The 25674-nt window shown below is 36.2% G+C and overlaps 1 protein-coding gene across 1 annotated transcript in view; it reads left to right on the top strand.

The window, feature by feature from the left end:
- Positions 1–7012: 7012 nt before the first annotated feature.
- The window catches only part of brp (ELKS/RAB6-interacting/CAST family member bruchpilot), a gene marked incomplete in the record, with an annotated part of 771444 nt that continues 752782 nt past the window's right edge, over positions 7013–25674 (top strand). Inside the window, 1 exon segment of the mRNA XM_081742418.1 lies at positions 7013–8601. Coding sequence (XP_081598544.1) covers positions 7699–8601 — 903 coding nt within the window.

Genomic DNA, 25674 nt, shown 5'->3' with positions numbered 1-25674 from the left:
TCTTTTGTTTCTGTAAAATAAATTTATTTACTTCCATTTGATTATTCAAACGTAGGTTATGTTTAATTTTTATTCTTTCTTATTAATGTGAAGAATCATAATTCAATTTATAATTAGTTAAAGGCAAAAATTATTTTATATTAGATTGATTTGTGTTTAATTATCAAAGATTATGTTAAGAATAAGATCCATTCTATAAAATCAATTATTCAATGACTACCTTGAGTGAAATTCTTCTTTATTTTGGACATCTTAGTGCTACTATGTATACATTACAATTGCAACATCTAACTTATTTGTTATACAATGCGCCCGAAAAGAACAAATATTATTTGTCACATCATCGTTTGTAATAATGATCGAAACTAGTAATCTTGATAATTTGTGTTTCACCCTCGTTAATTATATTTCTAAGCGACGATGTTTTTAATGATAAAGAATAAATAATAATGTAATAAAAGAGAAATATTAATGAAATCAAAGATTTATTGTAAATGTATTTATGTGAATGATAATAACTAATATTTTATATATATATGAGGGTTAACCAAAAAAGTAATAAAGATATATACGAGGTGTGATCAAAATATAAAGAACATATGTAATGTACGAACATTAATCTAATCAGACCAGTGGTTCTTGAATATAAAAGCCAAGCATACTCATGACTTTTATATTCAGTCCCTTTGTCGGGCGACATTTTCTATAACGAAATACTTTAGTTTGTATAATATTTACCTGTACCGTGGGCAAAAAGTGCTCATAAATATGTAATATACTTAGTAGAATGTTCATTTTAAATTAACAGAAAAGAAGAATGTTTTTAAGATATGTAAGAGATTATTATGGGATAGTTGTGGCTATGTACATGTTATGTGTTGACCTAGTCAAGTGAATTTATGTATTTCACGGTTTTAAAAGGGAATATTTAAGACATATCAAGCAATAAAGGTGAGACTAATGATCTTTGAATATCTGAGTTGATTCTTGCATAAAGAAAAGTAATTATCGCTTCGTAACTTATATTTTACAAGACGAACCAGGTTGACGACGTTTTTCTATAGAGTCGTTATAAGTGGCAGGAGTCACCTCCCAAGAGTTGTAACACTTATTTTGCAACACCCGATATATAGGGCCTATATATAACAGATCCAACACTCCACTGGTTCCAAACTAGATAGGTTACCCCTCAGCTCAGACGCTTGGAAGGAAATCAAGACGGTACAGATTACTAAAATACCATGAATTGTCAAATTATTTTTGTATTTTAAATGCGTCAGATTCTTTTGTTTTCAACCACGATTAGCTAATCTTTGTATTGAACAAACTTCCAATTAAATATTGAGATTTTGTTTTTACTGATTCCAAAATGTACTCTATGGGGCAGAAACATGAACATTACCCAAAAGCGATAGAAAAAATTGGAGGGTTACGAAACGTGGGCACGGAGAAAAAAAAAGAGCGAATTAATTGAGTTGAACGGAAAATGATGTATTAGAAATAGTAGCAGTAGGGGATGTAATTAGGAGGAGGAAGAGGAACTGGTTGAGGCATTGGCTGAGGAGGAACTGTATTATGAGGAAAGTGCTAGAGGGTATGGTGCAAGGAAAAAGATAGAGAGGGGGGACGAAGGAGACTGTAATTGAAGGAAGATAATAAAACAGAAAATTGCTGCGTCAAGACGAAGATTCTAGCTGAGGACCATCGTTCATTGAAGCTTCTCAGTTGCAGCAAGTGATCTGCCATTAATATCAGAATAGCTATGATAATGATTATGATGATATGTTTAGTAATATTGGCCAAACAAGAGAGAGAAAAAGTTAAAATAACATTGATTATATTCAAATCTCTTAATATCTATTTTAAAATAATTTGAGCGAAAACTGAAAACGACTCAACTGTCTATGTCTTTGGTATAAACTCAATTTGTATACTCTAAGGCTCTATTAGAAATACAAAATAATGGCATCAAACTCAGTTATTTGAAATAACAGTACAAAATCACTCTCATTTGTGAATATGGATCATTTGTTGTTGTATAATGTTATATCGCTCAACCTTCTTGTGGCGTATACCTAACAAGCAATGTACAGAACAAGGCACGATCAGATCCGACTCAAACTTTGCCCAGAGAACACATAATAGAAAAGAAGAAAAAATGCCTAATTGGAGCTGCCCCCATCCAGAAACACCGTAGATATGCTCCGCAACATAACGCACCACGCGACAATATGATATAAGGTAAACATCGCAAGATACCAGTTTATGTTGAAAACGGAAAGGATGGGCAGCACCAGGATATCAAGATATTTGATATGCTATAACACTGACTTGGGCGGCCATCTTAAAAGCCGCCATCTTGGATATAGCGTAAGGTATTGAAATGAAAAGCGGGGTGTATGATATATCAATGTAAGGTAAAATGCAAAAGGAAAACCAATGATGTAACCGCGAAAAACATAGGTGTAATGGTATGGACGGGACGAAGTGTAGAAGACTCGGGCAAAACAAACGTGTATTCGAAAGGCAGAATAATAGGGCAAGACCCCACGATAAATGGTACGCGACAAGTAACTGCAGCAGTGTCTGTGCATGGAAGTGCATCCGCTTTGACAGTCAGTGTTATAGCATATCAAATATCTTGATATCCTGGTGCTGCCCATCCTTTCCGTTTCCGACATAAACTGGTATCTTGCGACGTTTACCTTATATCACATTGTCGCGTGGTGCGTTATGTGGCGGAGCATATCTCTGGTGTTTCTGGATGGGGGCAGCTCTAGTTTCGCATTTTTTCTTCTTTTCTATTATATGTTCTCTGGGCGAAGTTTGAGTCGGATCTGATCGTGCCTTGTTCTGTACGTTGTTTGTAAGAAGGCTAAAAGTTACATTGATAAACCATTATTCTACGTATAAGCATTCGGTCATGAAATCAAACTTGCGGTTACATGCATTAAGTTTTTATCAATGTCGCACACATTAAAAACCGATATTAACTTTATGAGCACACATTAAAAATTTACAACGGATGCTTGAGTCTCGGAGCCAAAGACATACCCATGTAGTCGGCACCTATGGCGTACGGAATTACCGATATTCATTCTCTTCAGTTTTGGAAGAAGAACACCACTAATATATTTTGAAATGAAATGAAATATCTAGTTTAACGTCCCACGTTTACGCACCGAGGCTAAGGGAGACGATGATTAAAAATGAATGAAATAGTGGAATGTAGGAAGAAACAGGAAAACCCCAAGAGAAAACCCACACATGGTGTTTGTCCACCAAAAACTCACATGGCACAACCTGAGATCAAACCAGGGACCCAACGCTTGTCTACCACTGAGCCGGTACTTGTGCAAGACTCTTGCGCGAAAGTCTTGGTCTTAGTCTTGCACCACTTAGTCTTGGTTTCGCTCTTTCATCGGGGTTCCTGGTCTTGGTCTTATATGCAAGACTCTTGCATAAACTGCAAGATCAAGACTTTTGCGCTCATCACTAGAATAAACAGACAAGTGATAATTTTAATGACTTGTTATAATAATCGATTCTGTTATTTAAAGGATTTACTACTTTTTAAAATTTAGTGAAGGACCTACTGAATATAGACCTATCAATACTTAAATCAACCACACAAAGTTTGTTGTAGAGGTCACACATGCTCCAAATAAGTGAGCTTTTCATCATATTTGTTTTCGATGTTTTGCAGTAAAATAAGCCAGGTTTTGGACGTCTTCTAACGTTGGGAACTTTAAATTTCAGAAGTTCAAGTAATTGTAACATTTGAATTTTGTTACTTAAAACTTTATATGGAAGGCAGAATAACCGAACCTTTTTTCTGCTGTCAAGGGATACAATGTTCAATTGATTGTTTATTTAACAATGGTGGTCTCTAACAATGAAACTAATAACAATATGTGTAAGCGGCATGCACCATTCCCTAGATTTTGTAACCCTATTAAGCAGACTGTATTCGTTTTTGCTTAGTTTTTGAATTATTCATTTTATTTTTGATTGTTTTAATTTTATTAGTTGTATATAAAACATTGGTAACCGTGGCGCCATCTACCGTGTTAGAAACAAACTATTTGGAATTTAAAAATAACAACCACTGAGAATAGGTTTGGTTTAGGGATAGCCAATTCCGGAAATTTTACATTCCGGAATCCGGAAAGTAAAATCGGTAAAATTCCGGATTTCGGAAATATTCAGGAATTTTTCCGAAATCGGATTTTTTAAAATTCCGGATCTTTTCCAAAATCCGGAGTTTTTCCGAATTCCGGATTTTTTTGAAATCCTGAATGTGAAATTTCCGATTCCGAATAATAAATTTTCCGGAATCCGGGTTCCGGAAAACTTTGGCCATCCCTAGTTTGGTTGCTTGATAAGAGTCCCTTTCGGCGGTGAAGCTATCTGACACGTGAACCTATATCTTTACGTGAGACTCGAACTACACGATCTCCCACACGGGGAATCGAACCCAGATACTAATAATATAGTAATAATTGTAAAAAATACTAATATTTCAGATCATTGTCGAAAGGTGGAACTTAAATGGTTACACCATATGTTTCTTCCATACTTCAGGCTAAGCGGTTAGCGTACGCGCCTTTGGCGTGGGAGACCCGGGTTCGATTCCCGGCGGGAGCTCATGTGGTTCGGATTCCACGTTAATCAGTAGGTCCACGTCTCATATAGTCTCGCTGCTGCAAGGGACGTTAAACTCAATATCAACTTAACTCTTCCATACTTCAGGGGGCTTTCACCCTTTGCGATTACATGACACTCCTATGGAAACTACAGAACATTTCCTTTAGCACGTTTTGCTTTTGCTTCCCACTTGGAGAAAATTTTCGGAAAGAAAGACTATGTATTTACGCCTTTATCTATAGTTGGTGATATATAGGTATGAGCACGATATTTTCCTGATTTTCTTTTCATTTTTTAAAATAACAGTACTGCCATCTCTTCGGTAATGCTTTTTTCATATTGTGTGCAATTGCGCCATTTTGCGGCATGAGAAATTGCTTTCCTGAGCTTGAGGTAAGCTATATGTATTTTAGCCATTTGTATAATAATATATACTTATGAAAAACATGATATTTTATTTATGTTGGTGGAATGTTTGCCCTCTTTCTTCAAGTAAAATCTGAAATTAAACTACTGGTTGTATCTACTTTCCTACGAGTTGAATTCTTCTTACTTTTGTCCACAAAACGAGAAATAAGGTTTTGTCGTCCCGTCTCGTCTTGACTCGATTCTTGGGAACGCTTTTCTCGTCTTTTTCTTTTTCTTTCTTTCTTTTCTTTTTCTTTTCTTTTTCTTTTTTTTTTTTTTTGTTAAATATATGTACAAAATTTAGAACCAGATTTTTTAAATAATCATCTCGAAAGTATCAGAATCCTTGAGCGTGACAATAGATCCACGAAGAGTGAAATATAACAACGTTTAAACCATACGTACTATTTGGATAGGCTATATTCAGGATCGGCCCTAGGCAACTTGCAATGGTATCATTTGCCGACACAATTTCCCAGAAAAAACAAATCTTAAAAAAACACAATTATAAGTATGATACCCCATCATGAACAACGAAAGGAAGGGAAAGAGGCAAAGAGCACTCAGAAAGGCATAAACACTACAAATACAATCTCATTGTGTCTGTTTTTTTCTTTAAGTAATAATCTATTATGGTAATAAAAGATAAAGCAAACACACCTGCAGAGGAAAGATGGTAATCCTTCTTATAGAATTTAATATCAAGCTTCAATCTCAATATGTCAGTTTGCAATTCCAGTGCAGCTAGCTCTTTTATCTTTATTTCTTGATTTTCCTTCTACATCTGTTATTTTTTTTTAAAGAAAGTTGTTTCCACCTTCTACGATAAGGAACTTGTTTGTGACAAAGACAAGACCAGCATTCATATCAAAATTGATAAATAAATGGAACAGGTACTCGCTACTGTTCGAGAATTGAGTTCTTGTATTTGACAACAATCAAGCAATTCATGCTGGAATTTGTTTGATCATTTGCTTTAGCACTGTCCATGCTTTAGCATTAATGCAAACTAAACATGATTTATAAATATAGTATCCAAATAGAAGGTCAGCTTAATAAATTTAACTACCATCATCATGAAGTCTCTTTCGAACAAGTCATATTTAATTTTTAAATAATATAGTGATTAAAGATTTTGCCGCCCTTCGAACTTGCGCCTCTTGCAAATGCACGTGTTGCACACATGGTAGAGCCGGCCCTAGCTATATTCTGTAATGACTTCCATTTCCGTATTTTTAAACGTTGGTAAATGCTCTACATTGTGTTCGTACAATCACTTAATCAATTTATAGTTTTTATTCTATGAAAACATGTAACACTAAACCAGTGTTTGAGATCTAGGAATTGAGTGAACTAATATTGCCCAAAGGACTCGTGAAATTTATCGTCTCGTCTCTTAAAATGAGACGAGACTTGTGTCTTCTCGTCTCTAAAAATGAGACGAGAATTGTCTTTTCTCGTCTCGAATTTAGATGTATTTCTCGTCTCAGTTTTTATCTAGTTTTCGAGACAATTCCTCGTTTCGTAGTTATTTAGTAGGATTTTCTAAAATAATAAATTCTCAATTTTTAATTTCTTGTACAGGAAACCATAGTCAGGAAATAGCCTACTATTAGTTGGATAAATGCTAGAAAGCAAGTAATGCTATTATTCTAATGTGTATTTTCTCAATTTACCAAATTCAGAATAATCGAATGTGTCGAAAATTATATCTGTCTGCCGCCGATGTATTACGCCCACACACGTCTCACTCAACTATTTCTACCGTCTATTTTTTTTTCTAAAAAAAATATAAGAAAACAAAGTTTGGATAGTGCTGCCGTCTGACGAAACAGATCGAATATTAACCCCACAACGCGCGCTGCTGCCACCTATCGGACTGAACTAGAACCTTTTCCAGCCAACGTGACGAAGCTCTCGCATTGTTAATTGGCGGAAACTATAATTCACTACCATGTATCAGTTAAATTAGTGAAGAGTTTGCAGCACATTTAAGCTCATATGAATTACGAGGTATTGTTCGTAATAGAGTAATATAGTCGATCGAAACGTATTGAATACGATATCTGTACGAGAGGAAGCATTTCGCTTTTATAAAATGCCCGGGAAACGCAAGCGCTGAAACAGATGGGGAATCGTACTCGCTATTCATTGATCAAGCAAGAAGCAAGGCTTAGTTCGGGGGTTCCGTGTTGAAGCTGGATGCTTGATAGACATGGTTTAGTTTCTCGTCTGGATTCTGCCAGTGGAAAAGACCAGTGTTATTAGTGTATATATTCGAATGAATCAGTATTCATCATAGGGGGAAAATGGATAGTAATTTCGTGTGTATTTTAGTGGATTAATGTGCTGGTATATCTACTCCAATGGTGCTCTCATTTGATTCTAATGATTTTACTACTATTATTACTACTGCCCTAGTAGTTTCAACGTAACTAGTAGTGTGCCAGAAAGTGGGGATTGGTTATATTTTGGAGGATCCAAGTTCGATTCCCTGAAAAGCTAACGGGATTTTTTTTGTGACACCTAAGTGAACGTTGCATGTATCATGCGTGGGAGCTACAGGGTGTGTGATCATTTAGCAAAGGATTTTCCGGTTGAAAGTGAAAAATTCAACAGTGGACCTCGGTCGGAGGTCAAACAATGTCGCGTGACCCCTATGGTGGCGGAACCAATGTGAGCGGAGGGGGGAGTAATCGGTCACCGAGATCTGCGCGCCGGGAACTGCGGGGAGAGTTACCCACTGTCGATCGCTCACCCTCTCGTAGTTATCCGTCGTCTTATTCGCAACCAGGGTCCGCACGAGGCAGCCCTATCATCCGAAAAGGGCGCCAACACGTCAGCCGCTCTAGTAACAGTTCTCCATTAAATTTTCCTGGAGGCCATCATGCAGATTACTCCATGTCGTCTTCATACGCAGGCGGCACGGGGGCCCACCACAGCTCTACATACTATGGGGATGATCTAGGTAGCCCCACTATGATGGACAGTGATCGAAGAGGGGGTGCGGTCCCTGGGTCCGGTCATCATAGATCAAGGAGTACAAGTCGGTCGGCGGCGTTAGGACGTTACCAATCACTAGAGCGAGACCCCCACGATCGGGAGTTCATACCGATACGCGAACCGAGAGAACGGTCTTTAGATAGAGGCATGGATATGTCGATGCACCGGAGAGATCGGTCACTGGACCGAGGCATGTACCGGGATACCATGATGGAAGACGATCTGTATGGCCCGCGGGATACACATGGGATGTCAAGATCTGCGCGCCAATCTCCGAACCCGGATATGGCCATGAAACATAGTATGCGGAGTACCGACGGGTACATTATGGAACTGCAACATCAGAATACTGAGCTACAAAAGGAGTTAGCGAATTTGAAGAAGGAGTTAGAAATGACAAATCAGAAGTTGGGGTCCAGTATGCACAGCATCAAAACCTTCTGGAGTCCAGAATTGAAAAAGGAACGCGCTCTTAGGAAAGAAGAGTCGGCTAAATATAGCCTTATCAACGATCAGCTGAAGCTACTTAATTCGGAAAATCAGGTCAGTACATGTTTGCTTTTTTTAACACTTCCTAGTAATAATAACCTAAGCTTTTCTAGTTTATGAAGACCCATTATTCTCCATATGACATATTTTACTCGGTATTGTCAGCATGTCAGATTCTGTTTTTTTTTTTTAATATTTTTTACCTACTTCTTCTACTCTTAATTTTCAATAACTAATTATGATTTTGCGTCGATAATTTAAAAGTTTTAGTATCACCGGAAATCAATCCAGAAACTTGGGGGGAGGGGGGCGTTGATTTGGGTTTAGCGTCCCTTTCAGCAGCGAGACTATATAAGACCTGGATGTACAGCGTAACGTGCAATTCGAACTACATGAGAAGCTTCTTTCTAGCTAAGCGGTTAGCGTTCGCGCCTTTGGCGTGGGAGACCCGGGTTTGATTCCCAGCGGGAGCTCATGTGTTTCGGATTTCATGTTAATCAGTAGATCCACGTCTCATATAGTCACGCTGCTGAACGGGACTTTAAACTCAAAATCAACTCAACGAACTACATGAACCCTCACAGAAATTCGAACCCAGATCTCCCGTGCCGAAAATAGCAATAAGAAAACTGTTGAATGAAGTGATGTTTATATTTTATTTACGAAGTAGCAAATGTAGACAGTGAAAAATTTTAACATTAAAATCACCTGTTAAACCAGGAAAATTTCTATTAAAATGACCACTGGCGGGATTCGAATCCAGTTTCTCCTGATTTTGAAGCCATAACATTTATTCCGCGCGTTAGATATTTGGTGCTAACTAAATATTCCTACTATAACCATGGGCTGGATAGAACGATTATTACTAGTACCGGTATAGTGATAGATATGAAGTTGCAGTGGCGTCTCTCGAAGGAAGTCACATCGTTAAAAACTAAAAGTTTATCGCTTCAAACTAAGGAAAAAGAAAACTTCCCTAATATTTTAATTTTTGTATATAAAAACTTGTACATTAGGTAATTTTTCCCTTAGTTTGAACCGATCCCTCAAGAGCCGCCACTGATATAATAATAATTTATCAAGTGGAAACAGAATTATTCGTCAGCATCACCACCACACACACAAGCCAAATTAACGTTTTAAGAATCCAAAACTGAGAGAAAGACGACATCAAGCAAGAACACTTTTAAGTTAATTCATTAATTTAGAGTGATCACCGCATAGGACATAACTCTATATAAACAGTGGTGTATGTAAAGGGAGGTTTCGGAGGTTAACACCTCCTTGAGCAAGATATTATGGAAAAATAAATATTTACTACGTTAAGATATGTAGACAAAAATCACGAGGGGGCATGGTGGCTCAGAGGTAGAGTGCTTGTCTCTAGTGTTTGGGGCCCCTGGTTCGATTCAAGAGAGCTTTGTGGTGGGCAAACACCGTGTGCGTGGGTTGTCTCAGGGTTCTCGCGTTTCGTCCTATGTGCATGCATTTCTCATCATCACCGCTGAAATGTTAAACTGATATTTCTTTTCCTTTTTTCTTTCTTTCTTCCTTTCTTTTTCTTTCTTTTTCTTTTTTTATTACAAAAATCACGAGTTTGAACGCAATTATGATTTCAGAAAATTTCTTCCGAGAGGGAATTTGAATAAATGAAAAATGGAAATATACTGGGAAGTTGTACTGAGAACGCTCAGAGACACAGTACAGGGGAAGATTGTAGCTCAGAGGGGGACGAATTTAAACCTGGTCGACACCCTGAGATCTTCACTAAGCTGGAACTCTGAAAATTCCTTAATATGCTACTTTCTAATAACTACTGAGATTCCTATTTCATGGCCAACTGGTTTATCACTATAGCGGTAGGAGATAAAAATATAAGATAAAATGGAAACTATTTTCCTTTATAAATTTCTGCGCCCCCTAATAAAGTTCTGTCTCCATCCCTGGAATAGAATTTACTGTAAACCACCACTGGCTTCATACATGATATGCTCAATTTATATAAGTATAATAAAATAAGTATGCGTACTCTGTGCTAACAATCAAGTGAAAACTCTGAAGTTGTTTACTATTTGTTCCACAAAAGACAGCTCAATTTAAATAACAGTACAAGTGGCCAACTTGCCAAAAAAAAAAAAAAAAAAAAAAAAAAAGTTTATTGAAACCACTGTACTTTCACAGAAAACTTTTTTTGTATACAAATAACACTATATTTTAGGAAAAAAAGTAATAATGACGTGAAACTTTTAATTATCTGCAATTGGTATCACTGTAACACACTCGACTTTAGCAATTAACTAATATTGAGTAAAGTACCTAATACTCAGAAATGATTTTAGTTTTGCCGCCACTTGTTCCACAGACTAATCTTCAACTCATGAATCTAATTTAGGAAGTGATATTTAATATCTTCCACAATTCTCAAAAATCTAAATTGATATTAGTGCACCTTATTAAATTAACATTTTTAATTTTTTTTTTTTTATAACGATAACATTCATAAATATGTAGTATATGTTGATATGGACAACAGTCCGTATCGTATGATATTTTTCTTTATGGCCAGACCTAAATATTTAACTTGTTAACTTTTGTGGCCAGACATGTATAAACATGTTTTTCTGGTCAGTTCTGATATAATACGTAAAGAAACTATTAATAGTGGATGTATTCTCAATTATAAAAAAAGAAATTTTGTGAAAAATAAAATGGTAAGTATCTACAGAAAATCTCCGAAAAATACATCAGTTTAAATATATTTTATCTTGAGTGTTATTATTGAATATTTAGTGAGTAAACTACGTTTTAATTAGTTCCAGAAATTCTGAAATAACGAACTTGGGTCTAATATGTATATACCGGTACTGTAGATGTTATAATTTAACAACTTCAAGTTTTAATAAACGTGTAGTCAGATGAACGTTTTAGGAACATGTAATTAGCTAAATGGACAACAAGATGTTAAATTAGGTGAACGTTTTGCAAAACATGATTATTAAAACGTTTGCGAAATGTATAATTAGCTAAACGTGTTGCGCGAAGTTTTATTAGCTAAATATTTTGCGAAACGTATAATTAGCTAAATAGTTTGCGAAACGATTAACTAGCTATTTTTTATTTCAAAACGTTCAGTTGGCGAAACGTTTTGAGATATATTTAATTAGCTAAACGTTTAGTGAAATATGTAATTAGCTAAACATTTTTCAAAATGTGTAATTAGCTAGCGATTTGCGAAACCAGTTATTAGTTAGGCCTAGATTTTTTTTAGAAGACGTCCAATTTGCCGAATGTTTTCGAAAAACCTTTAATTAGCTAAACGATAGTTTGCTTAGGTTAGTTGTGACACGTTTTACTAATTAAAATTTTTGAGAAACGTACAGCTAATCAACTAAAGTTTCCTTAACAATTCTATAACATTTACTGCATCCTTTTTAGCTTATTAAATAGTTTAAAACGAACGTTTATTAAACTGTTTAAACGTGTAATGAGAGGAATACTTTCGGTTCACAGCTTTTAATACGTACATACATAAATTAATGCAGAATTCACGTAGGATTCTGTTTCTCAGTTGGCAATACTGCTTTTCTTTCTGACTGTGACTATCCTATCCCCCCCCCCCATCCCTTTCATTCCGTACTCACTCTTTCTATTGGAAATGTAGGTCTTGTTGTATGTATACATATATATTTATTTCATCAGATTTGCTTACTTTGTGAGTGAACGCCCTCTACAGGAACTTGAGTTAGATATCGATTTCTAGAAACCTAGATATTGAATGTGGGTGGATGGGGCGGGGGGAGTAAAGAAATGCAAGATAGCCAATTGAGAAATAAAAGGCCAGATGGAATATCTTTTAAAATGGAAATTTAGTCGTTATTTTATTGCTTGAATAAGACTAAAACTTCTGACTGAGATTATTCTTACCTGTATTTATTAATTTATTTTGTAATTTACGATTAGTTCGTATTTCACTGTTAGGAGGTACGATATCAAAGTGCAATAGATAGAATCGATTACTTAATATTGTGTATTCTTTATATAGATAATCAATCTCAGCAGAATAAAGACAACCTACTGAATCAGTTAGAAGAAAATGAAATGGAATCTTTCTGTTTAACATCCCACGCTTGTACCCTCAGACCAGGCCCGTAGCCAGCCCGAAAATTTAGGGGGGCCCGACCCAAACATATTATACTTCATCACCATATTCCATTTGCAAGCCTACCGTGAAATTTTATGGGGGACATCCAAAACTTAGGGGGGCCCGGCCCCCTCTTGCCCCCCGGGGATACGGGCCTGCATCAGACTAAGAAGGAACGGCATTGTTTTTAGAGATATAATACATATTTTTTTCTCGAAATCTATACATGAAAGTGTATCCTCAAAAACATGCCCTTTTATTCAACTTTATATTAGATCTGTCAGCTGAAACGATACACTAAATCTCTGTTCAATATTTTAATTCAACAGAAATTGCAGCTTAAAGAGCTAATGATAACTTTTGGGCTACATCTAATTTTAACCATATTGTGTACTGTCATCTTGCTATCATCATATAATGTAGATGTTGATGACAGTCAGGCTCAACACTCAGAAATTTTGTTGGGGGGGATACAAGCTTTGGGACAGGGAGTCCAATAAAGTATAGCTTTATTGTGAAAGTGTACAAATATGTGTTGAGTTACAAAGTTTTTTTAGGGGGGGGGGGGTCCGAACCCGGTGTATCCCCCCCGGATAATCCTTTCAAAATTAGTGAATAAGTCGTTGATCGAGATGATTAGTGATGTTTAATGATGTAGTCTACTTAATTATAGGCCAAGTGAGCTCTGTGGTGGACAAACACCGTGTGCGTGGGTTTTCTCGGGTTCTCCCGTTTCCTCCTACTTTCTTCATTCCACCATTTCATTCATTTCTCATAATCACCGTCTCCTTTAGCCTAGCATAACCGTGGGACGTAAAAGTTAAAGATTTAATTTAAGTTTCTCCTTAATTATGTTACAATTGTTTTTTTTTCTTATCGCCACCCGTTTTACTAAGCCACATGGTACTATTTACATACGAAAAAACTCATTCTTCCCCGTCCTCTCTCACTCTTCTCTCCAATGTGAGTCTAATGTAATTAGAATACAAACAGCAACTTTCTTAGTAAAAGTGTATAGTTTCCTTAGTTTACAAAATAAATAAATAAATAAATCTATCTATATATATAAAAGAGAACGTACAAATCCTTTGTTCCCTCATCACGCTAATACGGCTGAACCAATTTCTTTTATTTTTGGGGGGTTATTAGGATTTGGACCCTAGATGGTTTTTATCATATCACTTTAATTTTTAATTACCAGTGTCTTGAGATAATTGACCATTCAAGTGTCCATAACGTACAAATCCTTTGTTAGATCATCATAGGTAAAAATAAACGTATTTATATGCAACCCGCATGACCGTGTCACTCGGCGGGTTAACATAAATGACAGGCGCTATAATGTTAACATTTACTGCAATCACTTGAAAGCGAAAAAGTAAAAATTATCTAAGTAACAAAGTTTATTGCGTTCCGGGGTGACCGCAGCGAAGCGGGGCGGGTTAACATAAATTACAGGCGATATAATGTTAACATTTAATGCAATCTTCTATGGTTTTTATCATATCATTTGAAAGCGAAAAAGTAAAAATTATCTAAGTAACAACGTTATTGCGTTCCGGGGTGACCGCAGCGAAGCGGGGTGAACGCTGCTAGTAAATAAATAAATAAATAAATAAATAAATAAAAGAGCCATAGATTCGGTCGATTTTAAAAGCATTTTGAAAAATGTATATGGGAATTAAATTAAAACTTTATTTTTATGTACTGTGTCATGGCGACCCGAAGCAGTGACAAGGAGGCCAGTTACCTCCCTGATTTTCGATAGGTCTTCAGTTGTTGGTAATACATGTCAAAACATACTATTTTAATTTCACACTCTACAGCATTGAATGTATTTATTAATTACTATAGTCTATAGCTTATGTACTGTAGTAATATATATTTACAATATAGGCTATCATGTGTATGAGCGCATCGAAATATGTGTGTATTCACAACTGTGCTTGTGTATTTGTGCTCCCCTCTCCTAGGAATCGATCTTTTATCTCCCCGGTTGGAAAAATCCTACGGATGTCCCTGTACTGTGTCTTTCGTTTTAAGAATATTGGTTAGTCTTAGGCATCCCGTTTGCTGCACCGCTATGTGAGATTCCATTAAAGTGAAAAGTGTGTTTCGGTCCGACTGACTGTCACTGTTTGAAATTCAAATATAGTTGTGCGTAAACATCGGTCTGAAAAAGAATTCCTAAAGTCCCAAATATTGTCACTAGATGGCACATTAAGCCAAATATAAATTTGCTTGAAACATTTAAGCTTATTGCAAACATGTATGCGAAAAATGTAAATAAAGTTTATAAACATTTATGTTAGTGTAAGATCTTTCATAAGGAAAGATGCACATGTTGAATTTGTTGCTAAAATGTCAAATGGAATTCTTTATGCTTTGAGTTAAGTTATGTACAAGTCATAAATTTATAATGACTATCGCACTACTACAAGTTGAATTTGATGTGCTGTGTGATTGATTTCTTCTGTAATATACCTTTGTCGTCAGTTCGTGGAAGTAGCTTCTCACCGATAAGTGGCTAATGCTTTTCGTACGTGGGGTACTGATTTCTATTTTTGGTGAGGGTACTTTCCTTGCTTACACACTTTAACTAGTGCTTGATCCCACTATGAACAGTACGACGTATAGTCTCAGTACTGTAAATGAATATTAAATAACAATGAATCAAATTTGTGTTAATAATATCTTAGCTTGATGAAGTCATAAGTCCTAATGTAAGTAAGAACACCACTTCACTCATCTTTAGTTTTTTTTTGTTTTTTTTTTTTTAATTAAGCCATGGCCTTGACCATAAGCGCCGACGCAATGAAAACATATGGGAGAGTCCAGGGCTGCCCACGAGAGAGAACAGAATTTTCATGCGAGATATGATAGCTTTTACAATTGGAATTAGTTACTTTCCGAGACGAGACATTTTTATAACGCATATTCGAGACGAGACAGCCTAAACTCTTTGTCTTGTAGGCAACCAACCTAAGGAATTTAGGTACTGTAAATCGTAATAAAGGAATTGTTCGAGTAGACTTTAATCTGAGACTCCTCCCCCATCCTGCTTGGCAGAATGACAAGTTTGACAGCAAAAATAGTCTTGTCTTCCCTCCTGTCAAGAAACAATCTGGAAGAAAGAAAATACTTATTACAGGACAGTGACGACAACAGCTTTAGTTTCTAAGGAGAAGGGGGCCAACGGAGGAGCAGAAAAAATTTCGGGGGGCAAAGTATATATATATTGTGTTTTGATAGGGATAGTTTTATATTAAACATGTTTCTGGAACAAATGTAGTCACCAGGGGAGCGCTGCTCCCTTGCCGCCTTTCTGGCGTCGTCATTGTTTGGGGATACTAATTAAATAATATGCAAAAAATAACTTCAAATTGAAAACACACATAAGTAGTTATTTTGTGGAACATAGGAAAATTGTATTACTGACAAATGAGAACACGAAAATAACACTGAAGTATTAGGGGCTTCAATTCCCTCAACCAGTGCTTGAAGTGGAAAATCTGAGGTTTGTTTCAGTACAATTCAATTCAGGCCGCGGATAAAGCAATCAGAGGTAGGTAGGGGTACACAGATTATGTTTCCCTTGAGATAAAATATGACATTTTTAAATTTTACGTCCCACAGTATGCCGACTAGGCTAAAGGAGACGGTGATGATGAGAAATGAAGGGAATGGTGAAGAAAGTGGGAGGAAGCGGGATAACCCCGAGAATACTCACGCACACGTTCTTGAGATAAGAATATATTATACCATCGTATACCCCGACTTCGACCACTGCCCTCTTCATCAATATTGGAGGAGGGGGATGAAGGGGCACTCAGCAGAGCACACAGATTTCGGCATCTATGACCTTGTCATTATGTTATATGTAGATTTTCATTTGCTTGTGAAAAAATTTCATTTGAATGTTGTTTTGATATCATAATTGAAGAACTGAATCGCAAAACATCCCAAGCATAATCTATGCATGTACAGTATAATCTAAATTAATTTAAATCTAATTAATTTTGATCTATTTCAGAGTCTAGATTTGTGCTATCAGAATTGAATTCCCATCAATATTGCCTGACCCTTAAGGTCAATGTGCAGATTGGTCATTTTAGTTTACTTCGTTAATTTAAAAACGGTCTCCCAGTTCAGTAACTCATCAATCATCATCATATCTCTTTTGTAATAAAATATAAAAAATCCATTCCTGAATCTTTTATTACAAATCAAATAAAAGTAGCATATTCTGATGCGTTGTATTTGAATATTACAGAGAGATACACATACCCATGTGACAGGTCTACTAGTATAAGGTTTATCATAGCATAAAGTTACATAATAAAAGAACTGAGGTATGGTATCGTAACTAAAGCTTCTGTTATACTTGATAAATATGTCGTGGCTGGAAACACAACTTCAGTATTGCTTTCAAGCAAAACATGCCCACTTGTGCGGTTTTATTAGCTCCTACAGCTGCGAAGGAAGAAAGAAAAAAGTCGTCACTTTATGCCATGTGGTTTGTATGCACATGGAGTGGCTGCATAGTTAAGGTCACCAGCGGGCTTTTGCACCCTTGAATTACGACACACACAGCCGTGAAATGGATCACATATGTATTTTGACGGTGAAGTTTATATATATACCCTTTCCATTTCAGGGATTATTACCGTTATGAAGGGTGTTTGGAAACGTTCTGGTACATTTTGCATTCTTTCTACATGATTTTTTTTTAAAGTTTTCAAAAAGGGTACTTTCTTTTTTTTTAAAAAAAAAAATAATAATTTCCACGCTTATGATTAATCAAAGTGAATGATTTTGAAATAACTTGTGGAATGAAAATGTGCGAGGAAACGGGAAAAACCTCGAGAAAACCCATTGACACAATGTTGTCCACCAGAAACTTGCATGGCTTGGGATTGAACCGGAGTATAATGTTTCAGTTACGTTTCGAAAATCATTATGCTATACTATGTATTATAAATAATGTGAACACATTTGTGTATGATAAGAAATTATTTAATAAGTAGGCCTACGTTTTACGCTATTGGAAACATTATAAAATTTATCTTAAAATGTTATAATATTTTCATTCTTGGGCTCCTTTTTGTGTAAAACTTTTTAAAATCTACACACGGCTGCAATACCGCCAAAACTCAAAAATGTTAGTTTTGAGTAAACCACATTTGAAAGTGTTGGTAATACGTTCACTTTAATGTTATTCACTAGTGAAACTAGCGCTCTTACGCAGCTTCTAGTAAAGCTAGGGCAATGACTCTTATATTGCCGGATAGAGGGCAGGCTCACAAATCCGAATATATACATACAAGGGCGCCGATCCCATGGGGCCGAGCCCCCCCCAAAGCTCATGTGGTCCCCTTATTGTATTTGTAAATTTACAATATTTGGCATAATTTGAATGCAACTTGTTTTAAAATCCTCATATATGTTTTTTGCATCTGAATGCGCCCCCCCCCAAATTTACAGAGAAATCGGCGCCCTTGTATACATAACTTAAAATTGACAATTTTTGAGTTGCGGCGGTGTTGCAGCCGTGGTACAAACATTTATAAAATACTGGGCTATGCTAAGAGGTCAAAAAATGTGAATAAAAGCGAGATGTGGTGTAAAAAGTGTGTTTTTAATTGGATTGGTGGGTAAAATAAGTGAGTAATTATTATATAACTCCGACCTGCCCTTCCATCACATTTAAGGCCGAATAATGTGGAGTCTAGTCTACACACACAAAAGAGAAACTCCTATATTCAGAAAAATTTAAGTATCAGATTCAGAAATTTCCCAGTTGAATGCAGTTTCCATTTATTTTCTATATTAGAATTGAAAAAAAAAAAAAAAACGACAAATCACTCCAATTAAAATTATTCGTTAAATTATGCGATTTTTAAAAGGAAAAAAATTAATAATTTACTGGATAAATAATTGAATAGCTTCCATATAATCTAGTGAGGCTAAATAGTGCACTAACTTGCATTTTTGTCTACTGAAATATGCCATAACTAATTGTAATCTGTTTAAGTTCCTGTAAGAGTTTATTATATTTTTAGGGTTCCGAAATCTACTTTTGCAGACGGGAGCGAATAGTTATCGTTACGTCACTGATTAGAGTATATTGTGTAATGTTTTACGTATCCTCAAGTGTTTTCTGAATATTCTTTCATTGTATTTACAATCACTTAAACAATGTAGCTTTATACTATGAATCATGCAACAGTGTTTTGAGATCTCAGACAGTGCTGGATTTACGTATAAACAGGGGCGCCGATTTCTCTGCAACTTTGGGGGGGGCATTCTTAAAAATACATATAACAATAACTAATACGTATAAAAATATATATTCATAAAAATACATGGGAGGCCACATGAGCTTTAGGGGCCCCTCGGTCCCCCCCCCCCAGAATCTGCGCCCTGGGGTATAAGCTAATCAAGCTATCCTTAGGGTTCCACTTTCTTAGAGGTTCCAAAAAAAATAAAGGAAAAAACTGGACATTTTCAAAAATATGATAAAAAAATAAATAAAATAAAAGTTACATATAGTAACCGTGTGCTTCTATGGTATATACATAAGTAATGGGGCCTCTCTTGCTAGCCTGCTCCTTAAAATCAATTGACAATGGACAGTTAGACAGATAAACGGCAGGATTACCTTCAATAACTTAGGACCTCATCAAAACTTTTGATCTCAGACTTGGGTGTACCAGTATTGCCCTCGACACTCAAGAAATTTCCCGTCACGTTTCATTTTTGAGACTAGACTTGAAATGTTTCTCGTCTCGTCTCGTCTCGAATTAAAAGAAAAAATATATAATACTCTCGTTTTTGAGACATTTCTTGAAATTTTTCATATCGAATGTTACCTGATATTACAGTAATATTGCTATTTCCTGATTTTTGAAACTCCTTTCTCCCCTTACAAGGGAAGGCCCCACAAGTTGTCGCTCAAATCTGATTGCCACATAGCACATCTGATAGAACATCATGAGAAATGAAAATGTGCCAAATTTAAGGTGCCATGGACCAGAAAGATAGGACCTACAGGGCTTCAACATTTGAATATCCAAAAAATTATATGGAAATATATACGTTTTAAACAAAAATCGTTAAAGCTATCAAAATAAAAAGGTGCACAATATAATGGAAACAAAATGCCGTATCGAAAACCACAAGCAGTGTTGCCATAGATGAGGCAGTGTTGCCAACTCAGCATAAAAGTCTTTTGTTTGAAATAGCACCATATACAAATGTGCACATATTTAAAATGCACTATTATCACTAAACATAACAGTGAAGTGTAGTGGTAGAGTGTTGCACATTGTTGGAGCTACGTGTGCTGAAAATGTACAATGGAGAAGTCAAATATGTGGCAACATAGGGTAATAAAGAAATGCATTAGAAAAAAAAAAGTGCGGGATCTGTATTACACTTCCGTAGCCCCGGTGAATAAGCTGACAACTAGCGAAAACAAAATATTACACGCGAAGAAAGAGACCTGTGATTTCTAATTCTGTAAAGTGCTTTTCCAGACTATCTTATCCAGATTAAGTAGAGTACTTTATTTCGTGTTAAGTGACGTATTCTTTTACTTGCTCTCCTACACATCATATGATTATGTTACTGTGCACTGTAATACTACCATATTCACATTGGAAATATAATTACTACCTCATTTCTTTTTTAATCGGCGGATAGTCGTGTGGTCTAGAAGGCTGGGCCACCGACTTATTAGAAATCGCGGGTTCTAATTCCCTCGGACATGGAGGTTTTTGTTGTACTTTTCACCTTGTATTTCGTTGTCTTCTTTCGTCTTTCAAAGTGGTTCGGATCCCACTTTACGTTGTAGGTCGTGTCCTATATAGCTTCGGTGCTGACACAGGACGTAAAAGTGGCATCCCTCAATTTCGTTTTTCGAATGCATCAATCTTTTGTGATTGCTGACATTTTGCTATGTTAATACTATCAGTGTTATTCTGCATTTGAATTAAATTTATAATATGAGACCTAGATTCTTTTATTATCCTTTGTTGAGGCTACATTTCAGAATTTTCCATTGAACATTTTCAGCACACATAGCAGTGTGCAACACTGTACCACTACACTTTACTGTTATGTTTAGTAATAATAGTGCATTTTAAATATGTGCACATTTGTACATGGTGCTATTTCAAACAAAATACTTTTATGCTGAGTTGACAACACAGCCTCATCTATGGCAACACTGCTTGTGGTTTTCGATACATCATTTTGTTCCCATTATATTGTGCACCTTTTGTTTTGATTGCTTTAATTATTTTCAAGATATTTATTTAAAACGTATATATTTCCATTTTTTTTTTTTTTTTTTTTTTTTTTTTTTTTTTTTTTTTGATATTCAAATGTCGAAGCCACGTATGTCCTATCCTTCTGGTCAATAGTACCTTAAAATTTGCTCATTTTCATATCTCATGATGTTTTATCAGATGTGCTATGTGGCAAATGAGATTTGAGCAACAACCTGTGGAACCTTCCCTTGCTAGATTTTGAAATGCTTCATCTGCTGAAAGTAAAGAAAAAAAAAATGAAAACTTATTTTAAAGGATAATATGGCTATTGTTTTTTCCAGGCATCCTTTCAGAAGGCTTTGTCCATTCCCGATTTTGAGCAACCGTTCCCCCTGGATCTAAGATAATTTTCCAGATAAATTATTATACGTACCAAAATAGTGTCTCGGGGTAGCCGCTTCCCATTTTGATTCCCATTTTTGGACAGAATTTTCTGTAAGAAAGTCTATATAGTGTGGCTGCGAACACAACTAAGTTTGAGAATCATTGTTCCACTTGGACTCGCCTTCTATTGCCGTCTATAGCGTTTCCTGGGCTGTAGCGCCAAGGAGAATGGTTTAATTTACTTTTATAGAGAGAAGTACTGAAGTAAATTTCTTTCGAATGTGCTTTGGGAAACATTGTTCTAATGTGTTTGTGGAACAAACTCAATGTTGTAACAAAGTACACAGTAGTTTCCAAGGCCAGAACAAATACAGTGTAGTTGCGAAATCTAAAAAAGAACTGAGTTACGAATACGAGCACGAATAAACTGCTTTCCGCAAAGAATGTAATACTAGAAACAACACATTCCGTTGGTTTTGGCAGTGAAAGACGAGGAACCAGCAGCTACCGAAGGAAAATGCACAGAGGGAGAGACAGAACAGATGTTTTTGAAGCAGCTGTGTTGTGTTGTGGACATTCGAGGAAATGCCGATCTACACAGGGACCAGGTGTTCTGTTTTCGTATTCTTTCTTTTTTGTTGTTGTTGACCAATAGGGGGAGGAGGCTGCCTTTCCTTTTCTTTTGCAGTTATTGCAACCATTCCTTTTTTATTCTTTTTTTTTTTCCTTTTTGGATTCACATTTCAATGAATATCCGTAGTAGTGGAGTGAGAGAAGAGAGCCTGTAGAAACCTTAGCCATTTTTTGTGAACCTCTCTCTTTGGTTTAGTTGAAATATGTTTGGTTAGTCAATGATCATTGAAGCAAGAAGAACATTCAACAATAAATAATGTACGAGGTTTGATCGATAAATATTTAACAAGAAACTATTTGTGCATGTTTCAACTGTTTTATGTCCTTATCGACTACCGATATCTTCTCTCACACGGACTCTTAGTCAGATTTGTTGAACCGTCAAACTAGACATTTTGGGCCTTATGCAGAGTCGTTTTGACGCATGATTAGTGCCCTACCAAAGAGCTCGACTAACATATGTTTCCTGCAGTAGTCAGGCGTTTAGTATGACACTAACGTCAAAACGACTCTGCATAAGGCGGTTTCATAACAATTCACAGAAAATATTTCGTGGAAATGTCAGACTTTACAGGTGGATAACATATATTATAAGAATCAGTGAAATTTCGGTTGGAGTGGGGACGTGTTATTCTGGCTGCAACTAATTAGCTCTATAAGAGAAAGAACTAAAGATTTATCGTCACGAAATTCAAATCTTGTGAGTTGGGTCGCTTCTGTCCATCCAATCTTCTTAATCCACCTAAAGGTATTTTTCGTTTCCCCTCAGACGTTCGAAAAATTTTCAATATGTCTCTCCATCTTCTTCGAAAAGAAAAAAAAAAATTCTCAACTCAGCGTCACTTAGATGTGATACGAAGGGTACCTGGTTTGATCCCAGGACGAATGAGTTCGTGGTGAATAGCATTGAATCCGTAGGTTCTCTCGGGGTTCTCTTGTATCCAGAGTTGGCGTGGGTCAATGAAAACTTGACCCACGACCCACTGACCCACCATCCACCGTGACCCACGACCCAATGACCCACCACCCACCGTGACCCACTCTGACCTACGACCCACCATGACCCACCACCTACCGTGACCCACTCTGACCCACCACCCACGGTGACCCACTCTGACCCACCGTGACCCACCACCCACCATGAACCACTTTCATCCACTGTGACCTATTCTGACTCACCAAAATCAATCATCATCAACTCTGAACACGATCCACAGCCTCTTCTGTACTGACTAAAGAGTTTACACTTGTAATAAAACAAGACTATGAAATTGTCAGTAATCGGAGTTTGAATTTCTAGTCAATCGCTCAAGCACCACTCTGTTACAATAACGGTGGATCTGACCTTTACGATATAATATGGTAATGTGTTTGTCAGTGAGGAAATTGAAACAGTTCGAGGTGGGGGGAAATTAGTGTGTGCCTAAAATATACTTGTACTAAGAGAGTATTCTTTCAAGTGTTAATTTCTGAACGCATTCCACAAGAAATTTCTATTCGCAGGAAAATACTCCTGTACAATATGGAAAAGGTTATGGTTTCTCAGTTCACAGTATTTTTCTCACAAAAGACTTGAAAAATCAGTTGTTCATAGGGTATAAAGGTTCTCGGGTACCCTCTGTGAGAGCATCTCCATAAAGTATATTCATAATTGTAATTTGTGTAATTAGTAAAACACCACGTTAAATTTAAGTTACAAATATGCATAATTGCAATTATTATGAATATTTATTCAAAGTAGTTTACCTAAAGCAAAGAAGAGAGTTACTAAAAGTTAGGTACAAAGTTCAATAACACAAATAAGCCATTAGTAATACAAGTATACATTTTCCGTAACTCGTAATTTTCCACCTTAAAACAAATCTGAAATCGGATTTATTTCCTGTTGGTAACCTTTTGGTGGTAAATCATCCGCAGTGGAATGATGTCCATCTTTCAGCCAAGAAATAACTAGCTCGTCTACTTTGAGCTTGTCTAGCGGTGGGCCATTAACATTGATGAGCAACAAGTTAGACAGTGTTTGAACACTTAGTGTATTTCTAATATTAGTCATCTGTAAATTCATAAGGGGATATTTCCGTTCGCACTCTGTCGTGGAAATTGATAATATTTCTACCCGATTTCCGCAACTTCTCATCGACAATCTACTTGTTAGACTTAAGTCTGATAATGATTTTTCTTGGTTAGGTTTGAAATACTCAGCAAGAAGTATAATCTCTCTATCACCATACAACATCTTTTCCATATCGACCATGTCAGTTGGTAATTTCGACCCATGTAGAACAGAAACTTCATCTACCACGCCTTTGATAGGGGAATCTTGTGAATAAATTATCAATTAAAGCCTGATAAACTGATGATTTCTTATTTGTTTATAAATTTAATTTTTGTAATTGCACATAAAGGTTTGATACCATTACCAAGTTCCTCCCCCGTCTAGAAAGCGAAAGGGAACGAGGTTCCTGGAAAGTGTTCAGAGTTGAATGGGAATTTCCCTCCTTCTTCAACTTCAATTACCACGCTGCTGTTTGCCATGTGCCAAATTACGATGAATTTCAATTAAATTATCATAGTATAATTATTTCCTTGTTGAATTATCAATACTTTTCAGTGGAAAAAAGGATGAAATTTCAAAGTTCCAAATCAAAGTAAGTAGACCAACGTAAAGGGGAAAAAAAGTGTAAAATTTTCCATTAAATTATGCGTACAATCCAAACTTCAAATTTCCGTGTAATTAAGCTTGTAGTACAAATTTTATGCCTATTTTTCTCACAACTTTATGGGTTGATTGCCCTGTGCTGTAAGCGCTCCAAATAATAAACATAAGCTTCAGCAATTATTATAGTAGAAAGCAATGGATATATGAAGCCAAGCACTGTATTTTTTGTTTCTAATTTTTTTTCTTAAATAACATCGATCGTTTTCTATCATTTTTACAAACCAACTCACTACCAATTTTCCATATATAGAAAGTGCCCTCCCCCCACATAAAGGAGAATTTTTAAAAAATGCTAGGACACACACTGTTTATTTTCAATAAAGAGTTAATACACTGAATTTCATCTCCGTAAGTTTAACGGCTTGCGAGATACTCATTTTTTTTTCGCAAAAATTTGGACCCTCACTACCTCCTTAGGATATTATGCATTATAATAAAAGCAATATAACATCCCAATTTGGATTAAGGCCTAGCTATATACCAAAAGTAATTTCATTTGACTTTGCAATTTGACCGTGATGATCAGGCACACATAGTTACATTCAATTTTTTTAATATAATAATTTATATATTACAGTGATTCAAAAATGTATTTTTTCCAGTAGTTAGCTCTAAAAACACATAGGTCTCGAAAGCCAAGTAGTAGTGTAAGTCCTATTGCTATTATTACTATTAAAAATATCAATATCCAAAAGTGCCTGAAGTTCTTTTTTTCACTTGGTTAGATATACTCACCTCAGGTAAGTAGACAGAAACAAGTGGAAAAGAAAGAGAAATGAAGGTCTTGAAAGTAAAACGGAGACAAATTTACCAGTCCTCAGAAGATACTGTCTACAATGCAGTGAGCAGAGAGGGTCGGTAGATCATACTGAGTCGGTGGGTCGCAGTGGCTCACGATGGATGGTGGGTTGCAGTGGGTCATGGTGGGTGGTGGGTCACAGTGGGTCACGGTGGGTGGTGGGTCGCAGTGGGTCACG

This window comes from Thermobia domestica, chromosome 16, assembly GCF_964235325.1.
Source record: "Thermobia domestica chromosome 16, izTheDome1.hap1.1, whole genome shotgun sequence".
Taxonomy (NCBI): domain Eukaryota; kingdom Metazoa; phylum Arthropoda; class Insecta; order Zygentoma; family Lepismatidae; genus Thermobia; species Thermobia domestica.
The sequence above is the reverse complement of the archived record's forward strand: the minus strand, read 5'-3'. Positions and strand labels throughout refer to the sequence as shown.